General features: G+C 43.8%; 1 protein-coding gene across 1 annotated transcript; it reads left to right on the top strand.

Annotated features, from left to right (window-relative positions):
• Positions 1 to 530: 530 nt before the first annotated feature.
• UBE2M (ubiquitin conjugating enzyme E2 M) lies at positions 531 to 14,053 on the top strand. The gene is made up of 6 exons (XM_075279909.1): positions 531 to 1,058; positions 5,783 to 5,877; positions 9,645 to 9,683; positions 11,532 to 11,635; positions 12,198 to 12,261; positions 12,452 to 14,053. Exons 1-6 carry the CDS (start codon positions 950 to 952, stop codon positions 12,590 to 12,592), a joined length of 552 nt encoding a protein of 183 aa, XP_075136010.1. The 5' UTR covers positions 531 to 949; the 3' UTR covers positions 12,593 to 14,053.
• The last annotated feature ends 682 nt before the right edge of the window (positions 14,054 to 14,735 follow it).

Here is a 14,735-nt window from a genome sequence, read left to right as displayed (position 1 = left end):
AGCAGCGCTGTGGCATCCTTAAATAATAAAAATAATTATTATTATTCATCCTTTTTTTTCTCATTGACTTTCAATGGGAGATTCAGGTCTATGAGAACAGAACTGTGCTTCAGCCATCACAGGAAACACTGGCCAGAGAACATTGGTAGTGTGAATAGAGGCTTAAGGGTCACTGCACCCCCATATTCAGGCTGTGAAAATACAGTTTGTGTGGCTGTCATATCTCCTGGCCCAGCCACAACTGATGTGACTACAACTGACAGCGCCATAATCATGATGCTATGAGCTTCAGAACTATGGCGGCTGTACAGACATGTTTTGCCCATTTGATTCCCCTCCAATAAATCGCATATGGAACTGTATCAAGGTTTGCCATTAGGTTATGCGCCCCCTGCAGGTTGGGAGTATATTCATGTGTGAAGGCTGTCTCTGGATGACAGTTCTTGGCACTTGACAACTACGCACCGACTACAGACACCCAATCACATGCGCACACGCTTCGTCATTTCCGCGCCTCCAGAGCTTTTTGACGGGACTGATTCCTCGGCGGTTTCCGAACGTTTTCGGAATTTGCCGAGTGCGGGACGAAGATTTGCGAATTCATTCGGGCGGGTTCCCGAAGCCAGGTCTTCTGTTTCCGGAACTAGCCGAGTGCCGGGACGAGGGTTTCCGAAACTGCGCAGTAGGAGCAGACAGAGTGAAGCGCCCGCAGAGCACTGTGTTTCCGCTGCCGGGCTCAGGGTAGAGCCGGCCTAGTGTTTGCTGCGTTCCGGCCTCCTGACTAGCGCTCTCGGACGTAGCTGACACAGCGGCTGCGGCCTGGCCTGTACGTGAGGCAAAGGGAGGAAGAGACGGAGGGAGGCCGGGAGCTTCCCCCGGTGCGGGACACAGGGAGAGCCGGAGGTACCGGGTGAGAGAAAGAGAAAGGCCCGCAGGGGAATCCACCACCATGATCAAACTCTTCTCCTTAAAGCAGCAGAAGAAGGAGGAGGAATCTGCCGGCGGCACCAAGGGGAGCAGCAAGAAGGCGTCCGCCGCACAGCTCCGCATACAGAAAGGTGAGCAGGGCCTGGCGCTGCAACCATCCTGGACCGCCACCCGGGGGCGCTGTAGCCAGGCACTCAGTCTGTGGGGAGCGCTAGTGCCACATGATACTGTGACTGGAGGAATGGGGGGTGGAGGTGTTCCTCATGATCAGATCCCCAGCCCTCAATTAACTCAGTACCACAAGCCTGAGCCTGTCCCTGTGCTGGGACTTGTAGTTCCCCAGCTACCTGAGATTCTTATTGTAAACCCTCATTATTCTGGAGCATTGAAAAAGCCTCATCAACTCAGATGAAACCGACTCTCTGACTAAATATATACCGTATGTATATGTGACGGACATAACTCAAGGGGTAACAAGTTGTAATTCTGGGGGCTCCATCGAGGCTGCGGTGCCTACGACCAATCCTTTAAGCGACAAAAAAGTGCTGGATAAAGAAACGTAGACTGACGTGTAAATACGTCTTTCAGTGCTGTTCTACATCCTGAAGTGCTGTGTTTGCTCAGAGGAGTTGTCAGAGTCTCTTCCCATCCCCCACATGTGGTACTGTGGTGGTCGGAAATAGAGGGGGCCTTGTAGGGCAGAGATTCACAGTGAGGGCGAGTGTCTGCTCTGAAGGACTAACTGCAGCATTTGGCTTCAGCTTTACTGATTCCTGAAAGGGTAGAACAACCTCAAGGTAATGTCTGCTCCTTGGAAGGTGGGACCCCATTTGTTTAAGGGTATAGTCACAAAGATGGAGAATGATATGGGTGAATGACTGTCTATCCACGGAGGCGGCCATTGATCCCATGTTAGATTGATGTGTCATATAGGTGCATGGGTAAATACAGTATAATAATTTTCTCTTTATTTTTTATACTTTTTTTTCCTTCAGCAGAAGCTCATGGAGACCCCAACAGTGGCTGATAACAGAAAACAATACTTTTATTTTTTCCAACCATGTTGGATAGATATAATGAGGGGTCATCAATTTCCGGACACGTTGGGGCCCGTGCACACGATGTAAAGCGGCGCTGATTCTTACACGTAAACTCGTGTCAGAGTCAGCGCTTCAAAACAGAATCCCATTGACTTCAATGGGTTCTGTCTTACGCGCGTAACACATTGAAATCAATGGGTTAAAAAGCCTCCCGTTGATTTCAATGTGTAGCACGCGTAAGACGGAACCCATTGAAGTCAATGGGATTCTGTTTTGAAGCGCTGACACGAGTTTACGTGTCAGAATCAGCGCCACGTTACATCGTGTGCACGGGCCCTTAAAGGGGACCTTTCAGAGGCAACTCTTTACATCCTATACTAGTGGATGCTTCCTTGATTCTGGTGTGGGTTCTTTTTTCTTTCTCTAGCTCCTGTCGTTCCTTTGCAACAAGTTCTGTTATTTTTTGCATCCAATATGGTAATTGGGTTCTTGACTGTCAGGGGGGTGGTCCTGGACTGGAGCAGACAGGGTCCTCCTACATGACAGTATAAATCCTAGTTAGCGTTGGGTGCCGGAACTAACAAATGTCAGGAACAGTGGGGACTAGAGAGAGATTTCCCACCACAGCAGAATCAGTGGAGCAATACTTGTTGGAGGTGGTGAAAAGACCTCTTTAAATATGTTACCCTAGTGCCCCCTCTTGTTGGCGTTATATCTGTGGAGAACATCAACCTGACTGATCCTCTTGTCCTAATATTGCTGTAGTCCTAATACGTGTCCGCAGATGATGCCAAAAATGATCGGCATGTCAGACAGCTGATGTATATAGGGTGGATAGATCCCGTCATGAATTAGCAAGGTTTTTTGGGCTGTTCACAATTGATCTGTTGATTTGGTCACCTAGAGTAGCCCCATGCTGCTGGCCCCTTACATTCCTCAGTGTGAACCGTGTACACACACAGACACAGCAGCCTTCACTGTAGACTCACAGCATTTCATTCTAAGCCTGTCTGGGGCGTATTTTACACTGTTGTATCATTCAGATAAAGGGGCTGGGAGTGTTTCACCAGCGAGACTTACCTGCTGTCTGATCCTATGAAAGTGGCTGTTAGGTTTTTTTTTTTTTTTCTACTACAACCCCCCACCCCCCCCACCCCCACCCCCACACACAAAAATTAATAAATCTTCAAACTGGTCGTTTTTTTGCAGCTTTTCTCCTTTTCCTATAGAATCTATGGGGGAAACCACTTGCGATTCCTTAACTACAAATTAAAATGCTTCCTTCTGTGTTAAAGCAGCTTTTATGCTGATGCCCCATGTTGCAGAAACGCAGATGTTTTGTTGTTGCAAATTTTGCTGCTTTTTTTTTTTTTTTCTTTCAAAAACCTATGCTTTGAGTGGATGAGGCAGACGGGAGAACTAGAAGTACTTCCTATATATTTCCTGTTCCTTTTGTGGCCATTCTTGACTTTGGCTCAAAAAAACTCAGCAAAATCTGTGTTTCAGTAACGTGGAAGCCTAAACCTTAGGCTAAAGCCCCACGTGGCGCAAATGCAGCTTTTTTTGTTGTTGTTGCGGATTTTGTTTGTTTTTTGAGCCAAAGCCAGGAGTGGATTGAGCAGCGTAAGGAAGTATAAGAACTTCCTGTATGTATATCCCATTCCTTTTGTAGCTATTCTTGGTTTGGGCTAAAATAATAAAGCGACAAAATCTGCAACATGGGGCCTGTACCTCAAGCAACTCTTTGCTGATGCTGTAAAAAGTAGCGCTTCTGCAACATGGGGTCTTATTATTATATATTTCCAATTCCATTTGTAGCCATTCTTGGCTTTGGCACAAAAAAAACCACAACAAAATCTGCAACAAATAAGTTCTCAAAAAGTTCTTGAGCCTCAGCCTCAAGTGGTTTTCCCATGTCTGTGCTCTTCCAGAAACCGTGCCACATCTGTCTGTGTATTGACCGGTATTGCAGCTCATCTCCATTGTGGTGATCAGTGCTAAGTTGCACACAACCTGTGCATGGTTGTGGTACCAAAGTGTTTTTTTTTTTGTTTGTTTTTTTTAAATAAATACTCAGGTGTACCTTCACTTTAAGAATCCCCTAAAACTACAGGCACTATGCCCCCCTTCTGTTTGAGTCTCAGTAGTTAGTGGAACAGATTAAGGGTAAGTTCACACGGGGTTTTTTGGTCCGGAACCTGAGGTGGAGGCTGTCTCAGGTTTCGGATCAAAAATGGGTTAGGCCCGGATTAGGTCTAATGAATGGGCCTAGTCGGGAGTGTCTTCAGGCAGATGTCGCGAGGCGACTAGGCTTGAAGAATCAGCATCTAGCTTCTTTTTTCTGGGAGCCGTTTCTTCCGGCTCCCGGAAAAAAAGAACTGACCGACTCCCATTAATTTCAATGGGAGTTGTCTTTTTGGTCAGGATTTTGAGGCGGATACGGCCTAAAAATCCTGACCAAAATACCCCGTGTGAACTTACCCTAAGAAAAAAAGCATAGAAATCCAGTGAAGGTTGAGGATGTCTTGGGACTGAAGGAGTTAACCCCTTGGTTAGATACTTTCATTTTGGAGACGTTTACATGCTGCGGCCTGTGCTAGGTGGTCACAAGCAGCTGAGGTGTTGCCGTTGGCCCTTCGCCCTGGGCAATAATGATTGTGTTTTTACTATGGTTATCATCTTTCTTTTTACTGCTTCTTTTTCATTGGAGTGTAGGAAGGTCACAGAGTGTATTAAAGGAGTTTTTTGGGATTTATTGTATATACAGTAGTTGTGATAATTTTCTACTCTCTCTTTTGTAATTCTGCTTTTACCACCTTCAATAAGTCACAGGATCACTGTGTGACCACTTTTCTTCCTAGCATGTGTCGCTGTGCTAACAAGAGGTGTCTCTGCTGCCTGCAGATACTGTGCACCTGGGAGTCCAGCACATGACCATGGGCTGGTTTTGCCTTTTTTTTCCTTTTTTTTTCTCCACTGGAAATAGACTATGACAGAAATGTATGACAGAAATCAGAGATCTAGAAAAGCATAAGAAGTTGATATAGAAAATATATTGGAAAATTGTCATTATACAAACAATAACATAACATATATTCATTGAAACTTGACAACCCATTTAACAGGCCAGGTTACACATTCATCGGTCATATGGCCTGCTTGCTGCTCAGTCCCATTCAAGTGAAAGATGGTGAGGTGCAAAATACCAAGCACTACTGCTATATATTGCAAGCAGGACTTTTCTCTCGGTGTCTTTTGGGCAGACACTTGATAGACCCCCATTATAGTCTATGGGGTATGCGGGGTAACTACTTTTTAAGCGAGTTGTTTGTTTTTTCGGGACCCCAATGGACCCGAAGAACAGAAACCCGAACGCTAGTGTGAACCTAGCATCAGCCAAATGTTTTGGACTCTTCAAATACGGTAGCTTTTCCAAAATAGGATGCTGCTGATATATCTGTAGGAAGACCCTTTAAGTTATAACTATAATCTGTCAGTTGTTTGTTATTCACATAACATCTCTGAGTAAAAGCAGAGTGCAAGAAAATTTTCTAGATTTTGCATTTGCTGACTATGACTGTAATGTAATTCCATTGTCAGAGTCTATCCATCACTATAACACAAAGCTCTCATCAGGCTATGGAGGAGGTAGGCCCAAGCTCAAGCTCCTTCATAAATGGCTGACGGTTGTGGTCAGACAGAGGCACCAAATCTCCAGTTCACAAAAAAAGCTGTCACCAATTTTGCACCAAACTAGCCCAGACTCCACAGCCTTGGTTCTCGTTATACTCACAAACTTTCCATTTGTGTTTCAGATATTAATGAACTGAATTTGCCGAAGACGTGTGAAATAGAATTCTCAGACCATGACGACCTCCTAAATTTCAAGCTAGTCATCTGCCCCGATGAGGTGAGTGTTTTCTGGGCAGGTTTCACCATACTTGGCTCTCCCCTAACAGCATCATGTCTTTTTCTATAAACACTATTACATGTAGTGGTATATGGATGTTTCAGTGCTTTAGAGTTCAAAATCGAAATCCAAAAGATTCCTATCGTATGGCACCGCTAACTATGACTTTATTCATGGATGTGCTTGGTTAGAGATATGTGTCACAGATGATATTGCGGCAAATATTTAGTGCAAGATGCCATGTTGCCACTGTGTGTCACAAGGCCAGTTTCACACTACGATTGCCACATTGTGTGAATGTGGGCAGAGTGGCCTGGGCTGGGGACTCCTCAGCCTGACGTTTATTATAATTCATGACAGTTTTCGGGCGTTAGCTATAATGGGAATCTATTCCAGTTCCTAACTGCTGTTGATTTCCATTCTGGCGCTGGGATGTCTGGCTGGAGCCTCAGCATAAATCTCTTGTCCCCTGTGCCAGTTGGGGCCTTTACTAAGTTCGCTGTATAATACACCAGTCTTAATGAATCTGCCCCACTTTCTTTTTTTCACATTTTTTCTTCTTTTATATTGAAGCAAACCTTGGTTTTGCTTGTTCTTTGACCATTGAGTACTGATTACTTGTTGTTTTTCTGTTTAGTAGTGGTGTTATATACGTATGACTTTATTATGCGGTGTGGCCCTGCACTGATGCAATTTTTCCATTTTAAAGGGATCCTATCATTCAAACGCCTTTTTTTCTCAGTAAGGATTAGTTCACACGCAAATCCAGCTGTGCATACTCCGTTGCGGCATCCTTTTGCGGCTTTCCACTCTGGACTGGACTAGTCCGCAGGGTGGACTAATGGGACTAGTCCGCAGGGTGCTGCCGCGAGGCGGACACCGTGGCATCCGCCTGAAGAAAGGGCAGCTCGCTTCTTTTTTCCGCTAGACCACCATTGTGAGGGGGCGGATTATAACGTGGATTCCGCGCCATAATCCGCCCCCTCTGTGCTCATGGGAACTAGCCCTAACACTACAGAATAACCTTAAGAAAGGCTATTCCTCTCCTACCCTTCGTTGTCTTCTCCGCGCCGCTGTTCGCTTGAAATCCGTTTTTTGTCGGTATACAAATGAGTTCTCTCGCAGCACTGGGGGCGTCCCCAATGCTGCGAGAGAACTCTCTCCAGCGCCACCTCCATCTTCGTCAGCAACGGCTTCTTCCGGCGTGTGGGGAGTCAGAATTCATTGCATGCGCAAGTCGGCTCTGCCAGCGGGCCTTGGGCAGAGCCAACTTCACATGTGGGTGGCCATTTTTTTGTGGCCGCTTACGCAAGCATGTGCAGTACGCTCCAGTAGTTCTATGGAGTTCTTACTGCGCCTGCTCACGACAAGTAGGAGAAGAATAGCCTTTCTTAAGGCTTTTCTGACGTGTTACTCAGAAAAAAATGTGTTTGAAAGATAGGGTCCCTTTAGAAGATAAAAAAAAAAAAAAAAAGGTAAAATCTAGAAACCGTTTTAAATTACCGTAATGGGGGAAAAAGCCAATACTTACCATTTTGAATATCCTGTTGTTTCAGTGCAACCACTCCAGCCCCTGCCATTTATTTTCCCAATCTGACTGGTAGTGGTAGCATCCTTTTTTTTCCATCATGTGACCGCTGTAGCCAATCACCAGTCTCCGTTGTCATATGCACAAACAGTTGGTGACTTGTGAGGCCAGTGATTTGTTTCTACTTCCGAATGGGGGTGTGAATGGTCGGGTTGGAACGCCGGGACTTACTGTCTTTGTTTCTTGAGAAATTTTTTGTTTACTCGTGTTTAAATTTTTTTTATTTTAATAACTTGAGAAACTGTAATATAGATTAAATGCTAATGTAAGAAAAGGTCAACGCCATAAAGAACCACTCTTCCTGCTGAAAACAAGGTCTCTTTCCACCGTGCCGTACTAAAATTTCCAAGAGGAAAACTACAATTGTCCTTAAGGGGTTAATTGATATCTTAAATGGTTGATGGAAATGGGGTACTAGATACAATAAATAGCAGTACTAGATACAACCCATGGAAGAGAGTGGCGCCTTACAGAAACAGTTCTTGTGTAGCACAGATTGTGTGTGTGTGTATGTTTGTGTGTGTGTGTAATAAATAAATATATATATATATATATATATAATTTACGATGAAAACCCAAAATTGCATTAAAAGATGGTCTCAAAGAAGTTGGCTAGAGTGGAAAATCTGTAAACTGATGATGTCTTCTCAAAGAAATGGTCTTTTGGAGAGGTTTCACTGTATATATAATAGATCCATTGTCGGATCCATAGGTTTTCATCGAGGCAGTCATCAATTTTTATTTTTTTGTTTAGTTTTATATTACACAAAGGGTGTGCTTATGTCTGCCTTGGGAAGAAATGTCTGCAGGACGCATGCTGCAGTGTTTTCCCCAGAACAGATAACAGATCCAATGACAGAAAACAGCTAAACCTGGTTCTGTATATTGGTATCGGTCAGACCATCACGTGGCGGATTTGCACTTTCATCAGTTCTGCCACTATGACTGTGCAGATGTGAATGAGCCCTAATGAATACTATTTCCGTCCTGATAAATATTCTGTGTAGCGTCTGGGTTTGGCCAGCCCCACCTCTCTCTATTTTGCAGTACCTATCTATAGGTAGTTTTTATGCCGCAGAGCAGCCTGCACGTCTGATAAGAGCAGCGGTGTCTTCTCTGGAAAACGCAGGATTTTTTTCTTCTTAATTTTCTGGATCAGCAATCTGTTAACTGGCGAGGAAAACTTGATTAAGTGTGTTAATCAGAAGTGGCCGCACGGCGCGCTTACTGGGTCTTATCTTGGACTCCAGACGCTGAACCTTGGATTACAAGTGTGCGTGTTTTTCAGTAGGCAGCAAAGCCCCGTCCTAATTTGTATATTGTATTTATTTAGGGTTTTTTTCCTGTCTTGTTTTTGCAGCATTAGAACAGTTGCGATTTTCGTCTCCATACTATTATCTGCAAGTCACAGCAATAAGATAACGTTCTCATGCAGCTCTGTGTTGATTTGCAGCATTGACCGAGATTTGGACCTCCTCACCTTAAACTAAAGATAGATAATCAATGTGTTAGTCCTGGAGAACCCCCCCCCCCCCCCCCCTTTCTATTTGAACAACCCTATATCATGAAGCGGGTACCTGGATAGAAGTTACATAACTGTACATTATTGCAGATTCCTCAGTGAAAACACACAGCACATCCTCTACATCATCATCATCCTCCTCCTCTATTAATGCAGTACTGTGCTCTCTAGTACTTTGTATACCACTATGCTGTATTCACACATCTGTATTTTGTGACCATCAATCATTTCTACTTTTCACAGACTGTATCCTGCCCTTGAAATTTTTGGCCAATTGCCCCATGTCAGGAGAAGAAATTTTTCCCTGACTCCAAATATGTCAATCAGTATAAAACCCTGCGTGCCGGCTACGTCCATTCATTCCTATGGGTGCATGCTATTCGAACGGCCATTTCGAATAGTACTCGCTCCTCTCTAATCATGATGTCTTGCCACATTAGGTGATATCTCAGCCTAGTGTCACCTGAGCAGATAACAGGAACAGCTAAGAGGTGAGCCCAATGCTTGGCTGCTCCTGTAATGCTGTTGTATTATTCTCATGGTGTGTGTGGAATAAAGCTCAGGTTTATAAGAAGCAGATTTGTTTAGCCTCATCTTTCTTGAGTTTTTGTGACATACTATTTGTTGTTAATTATTGTTTCTTTGTTTTTCTTTAAGGGCTTTTACAAAGGTGGAAAATTTGTCTTCAGTTTTAAGGTAAGATATGAACAGTTTGGATAAATCTTTGACATATCCAAGGTGCTAGTTATGTCAGTGGATTCTGCTGAAGACCTTTCTGGCAGTGATCTCCCAACTAGTAGCTCAAGAGTCGCATGCACCTTGTAAATTTTTGCTGTGTAGCCCACCTTAGGAGTCCAGAGTTATAACCATATTTTCTAGCAGTTGATATTGTATTCTAACCAATTTGGATGGTGCAAGACAAGTGTCAAAATTGAAATGGGTATTCACAAATGTTTGAAAATTTCCTCCATCTTCGAGATAAATATCCAACAGATATTCTGTTGTTGGAGTCTGCAAGAAGCTAACACCTATGAGTACATGTAGGCTCTTGCAGGCAGAGATGACAATATTGCCTGTAAAAGCATTGTTACACGTTGAGAGGAAATTAAAAAAAACAAACAAAACACCTCTCATGCATATTAAAGGTATGTTCACATGGAGAAATTTGCAGCGGATTTCATCCCTGAATCCGGGGCAGATTCCTTCCGGAGGCAGAGATCGAAGCAGGATGTGGGGGAAAAAAAAAAAAAAACCTCTTGCCGTGCATTCTGCGGCTGAGTCGGCTACGAAGACCACAGTTTGAGACTACTTGCTGATTACGCCAATTCATCTGGACCTAATCGGCAGCGGGGGAAGCCTCTTCATATTCCTTAGGGGGCATTCACACGATGTAACATGGCGCTGATTCTGGCACGATACCTCACGTAAGAATCAGCGCTGCAAAACAGAATCCCATTGACTTCAATGGGTTCCATTTAGAACGTGTAACACACTGAAGTCAATGGGATTCTGTTTTGCAGCGCTGATTCTTACATGAGTTATCGTGCCAGAATCAGCGCCGCGTTACATCTTGTAAATGCCCCCTTACATGCCTGATACTTTCCTGCCATTTGAACACCTAATCTTTGGTGTGCAGCAGCTCTTTCCCTGTCCAGATCATTAATGTCGGAGCAGGGATCAGGGCTGCTGCTTGCTGGGTTGTTGCTTAGTTTGATGTTTGACACTACATTGTCAATGTACTATACTGAATAATGTCTCATGACTAGATGAAGCTGCTCCCCGCCCCTGTGACTAGTTAATGTAAGTTTGCATATGCCATAAGCTTTTAACTTTTCAGCAACAGAATGCTTAGTGAGTGACACCAAACATCATTACTTGATGCGGTAGATGTTGGGGTCAGTTTAGGGTGGAATAAACTCTTGACAGGTTCCTTTTTAAGTCTATCATTAAGAAACTCTGTATTAAAGTAACCAAATGTAAAGTCTTCATAGCTGCACTTGCAGCTTCTGACGTCCGGTGTGATCAAAATCTCAGAGAGTACTGTGTGAGGTTTCATCAAAAGCTACAAGTGCATCTATCAAGACAAGAAGGGGAAGGCTCACAGACAGAGGCGTTCATCAGATGGTGACGCGGCTGTGCTCGGAGCACAGGAATAGCGCCCCCTCTGCTCTAGCATACAGATAAAAAGCTGTTTTGGGACAAAATTATCAGGAGGACCTTTCTAAAGGCTAGGTCTCTGATTACTTTTAAAATGGAGTTTCTTAATGTTAGACTCCCTTTAAGGATGAATCTAGGGAGTATGTCATGTTATGGTGGACAGCCTTCATTTTTAAAACAGCAAAATATAACTAAAGACGACACTTCTCCACCAAAGCTAAAAGCTGGGAGTGCAGTCAGCATGCAGATCCCAGATCAGTGGATTGCTGTACATTACAACATGTTTGCAGGAAAGTATGTGGGGTGGAGGGCTTCTTTCATGGTTTTTGTTGTTGCATTCACCTTTACAGGTTTAATATTGACCTTCTAGCATTTGTTCTTTCTCAGGTCGGACAGGGCTACCCTCACGATCCGCCAAAAGTGAAGTGTGAGACAATGGTATATCATCCAAATATAGACCTAGAGGGTAATGTCTGCCTAAATATTCTAAGGTATGGAACGGAGCCAGGATTACTATTAAGCATATTGTTAGAAAATTCTAGTTCCCTTTACTATAAAGATTATTTGTATGGCCTCCTGGGTTACCTTCACATCTGGGTTTAGGATGAAGCAGAAAGCTCTGCTACCACTGTGAGGAAGTTGGCTATGTCTACAGTCCAGGGAATTTGTTCAATAGAAACATTGTTAGGTCCCATTTCCTGTGTATTAGAATGCAGTCTACTGCTCCCTGTTGTCAACCACGTATGTGATTAATATAAAACATTAGTGCTCCCTTACTAGTAATATCTCTTGCCTCAGGCTACTCCCATCTGTAGCGTTTGTGGTGAATATGCTATAAATGCCCACACCTAGGCTCCAGGACTGTCCTGCCAGGAGAATTGGGTGTGTTTGCCGGTTTCTGACCACTGCAGTCCTGATACAGTTCAGTGGGAAGGTGGTTGCGTCCTCTCCATTGAAGTAGTTTGGGGTTACAGTTGGAGCTGTGGGGCGCGTGTCTTATTTATGACCTTACTGGTCCAGACAACAACTTTATTTGTTTCCCTCTTTACACAGGGAGGATTGGAAGCCTGTGCTCACAATAAACTCTATAATATATGGCCTGCAGTATCTTTTCTTGGTAAGTAAGGAATACATGTATTAATTGCTTTTCTTTTTATTTATATAAAAAAAAAAATTACAAACTTTGAGATATGATTATTTGACTATTTTTATTCTGAATTTTTATGTGGACCATGTAATGTCTTTTGCTACCTCTAGATGTCACCATTTTCCTTCCCTTCATTGATTGTAAATTTTCCCCCTTTCAGGAGCCAAATCCTGAAGATCCGTTAAATAAAGAAGCGGCCGAAGTTCTTCAGAACAACAGACGCCTGTTTGAACAGAACGTGCAGCGGTCCATGCGAGGGGGTTACATAGGATCCACCTACTTTGAACGCTGCCTGAAATAGAACTACGCAGCTTTTGAGTGCGATACCCGCCATCCATCTGACCCATTTGTCTTTACCCCGCTCCCCCAACCTTCTTCTCGTCACTCATTTATCCAAGAGTTCACCCCATTTACATTTGGACCCCCTCCACTACTATTACAAAAAAAATATCCAAGCTGAGCTCCTGATGTGGAAAGACCTATGCAAGGTCCTGTGTCTACTGGTTCTGCTGCTGTCCCTGCACCTCTAGGAGGGAGCACTGCGTGCACACGTAACTTACATATTGATCGTGCTGCCACCTGGCTCTGCGATACCTCACCGCGCTATTCCTTCCTTCTATAATGAGACAGCCATTATTATTCCCTTAGGATAATAAACGTTCCCTACACATGGTTCCCCATCAATTTCCCCAGCTGAGTTAGCTGAGTTTGTAACAAATTATAAATACATTTTTAGGCCTTATTTCCTTAATTTAACCCACCACAAGTCATTTCATCATTTTGGTGGCCTTACAATTTTTTTCTTTTCTTTTTTCAGTGGAATTTGCTTTAGTTTTTTTTCCACCTAGTATCATTTGTTGATCTCTGACATCATAATTTTATTAAAAGAGAAAAAATCAGATTGAACCCAAATGACGATTTTTATTTATTTTTTTCCCTTCATAGCATCCATATTAATTTGAGGTGCTCCGTTCCATGTGCTACTGAAGGGGAGCGTACACCTTTCAGCTTATGGGAGAATCGATGAATCTCTTCTCCACCGCCTGGGGGAATAGTGTATGGCAAAACCACATAGACCCCAACACTGTTTACTTGAGGCCTTTCTTTCTGGGGGTCAAATGGCATGTATTCCACAAGCTCAGCTGAGTTGTATTTGTTCATGGAATAGCAGGGATCAGTGAGACCAAAGCTGTCGTCCTGCTACCTTCTATGTATTGTCTGATAGTTCACATAACATCCCAAACTGCCCCACCCCCTCCCTTCCTCTGTGCGGGATCAAGGCTTTTTAAGCGCACGTATTTATTAACAAATGGCTTCAGTTGGGTTGAATAGATGAGCAGGGGGGATTAAAAAGCTCCATTCTGGACCGGATCTATAAACCTGACTGGCATTTCCACCTTCCATGTGAAGAAGCTTGTAATGGTCCTTGGGTGGCAATGGGCTCTGTACTCATCAGGGTTAAATAAGGACCCTATTAGTTTAAACAGGTTTTAAGGCCAATATCATGGTGCCCCTCCCCCCACCTTCTTTGTGACAGCCATGCCTGCGCCCTGATCTGTACTTCAGCGTGCAGGGGGGGGGGGCAGAGGGTGCCCTTTTTCAGTTGAGAGTCTCATTGTCAAAACTTGGCAGCGTTAGCAATTACTGTGCAGTAATGGGTACATCAGGTTTTGGGAATGAGGCTCTTGGAGTCCACTTATTGATGTGTATGGTTTTAAATAATAAAACAAAAAGACAAAAAATAAATAAAATGTAAACCTGATTCTGTTGGCGTCTGGTGTTTTATGTGGGTGAGAGGTGTGAATAGTGGAAATTTAAGAAGAATTTTTTGTGTTTGGCATAAGGTGGGGGAGATTTAGCTTTCTGTCTGGCAGTATAGGTGGTTATGGGTTAGTGTGATGCCCTGTTCACATCTGCCTTTGTATTCCGTCCGGTTAGAGGCCACATGGAGACCCCCCGAACGGAATACAGACACAATTGCAAGCGCTATGCAGTAAAAGCACATGGACCCCATAGACTATAATGGGGTCTGTGTGCTTGCCACGCACTGCCCGCACTATGGGGTCCGTGTGCTTTTACAGCACAGCGCTTGCAATTGCGATTGTATTCCGTTCGAGGGGTCTCTATGCGGACTCTAACCGGATGAAATACAAAAGCAGATGTGAACAAACCCTTAGGCTGAAGACCCTCCTGTAAAGTGAATGTGATTCTGGCTAATCCCATCCACACATTTCAGAAATCTGCAGCGGGAAAACTGTTTTCAGAAAAATGTTTCTGAAAATTGCAGCATATCCATTATACCTGCAGAACCTCTGCTGTTTTCTGTATAGGTATGGTAGCGGCAGAAAGTCTGCAGAAGAAATCTCTGTGAAAATGCAATGACAAAAGAGATGCGTTTCTGCTTTTTTTTTTTTTTCCCTTTCTGTATTTTGCTATGTGGGGCC

Source organism: Leptodactylus fuscus, chromosome 6 (genome assembly GCF_031893055.1).
Source record: "Leptodactylus fuscus isolate aLepFus1 chromosome 6, aLepFus1.hap2, whole genome shotgun sequence".
Lineage (NCBI taxonomy): Eukaryota > Metazoa > Chordata > Amphibia > Anura > Leptodactylidae > Leptodactylus > Leptodactylus fuscus.
Note: the sequence above shows the minus strand (reverse complement) of the source record. Positions and strands in the feature narration are given on the sequence as shown.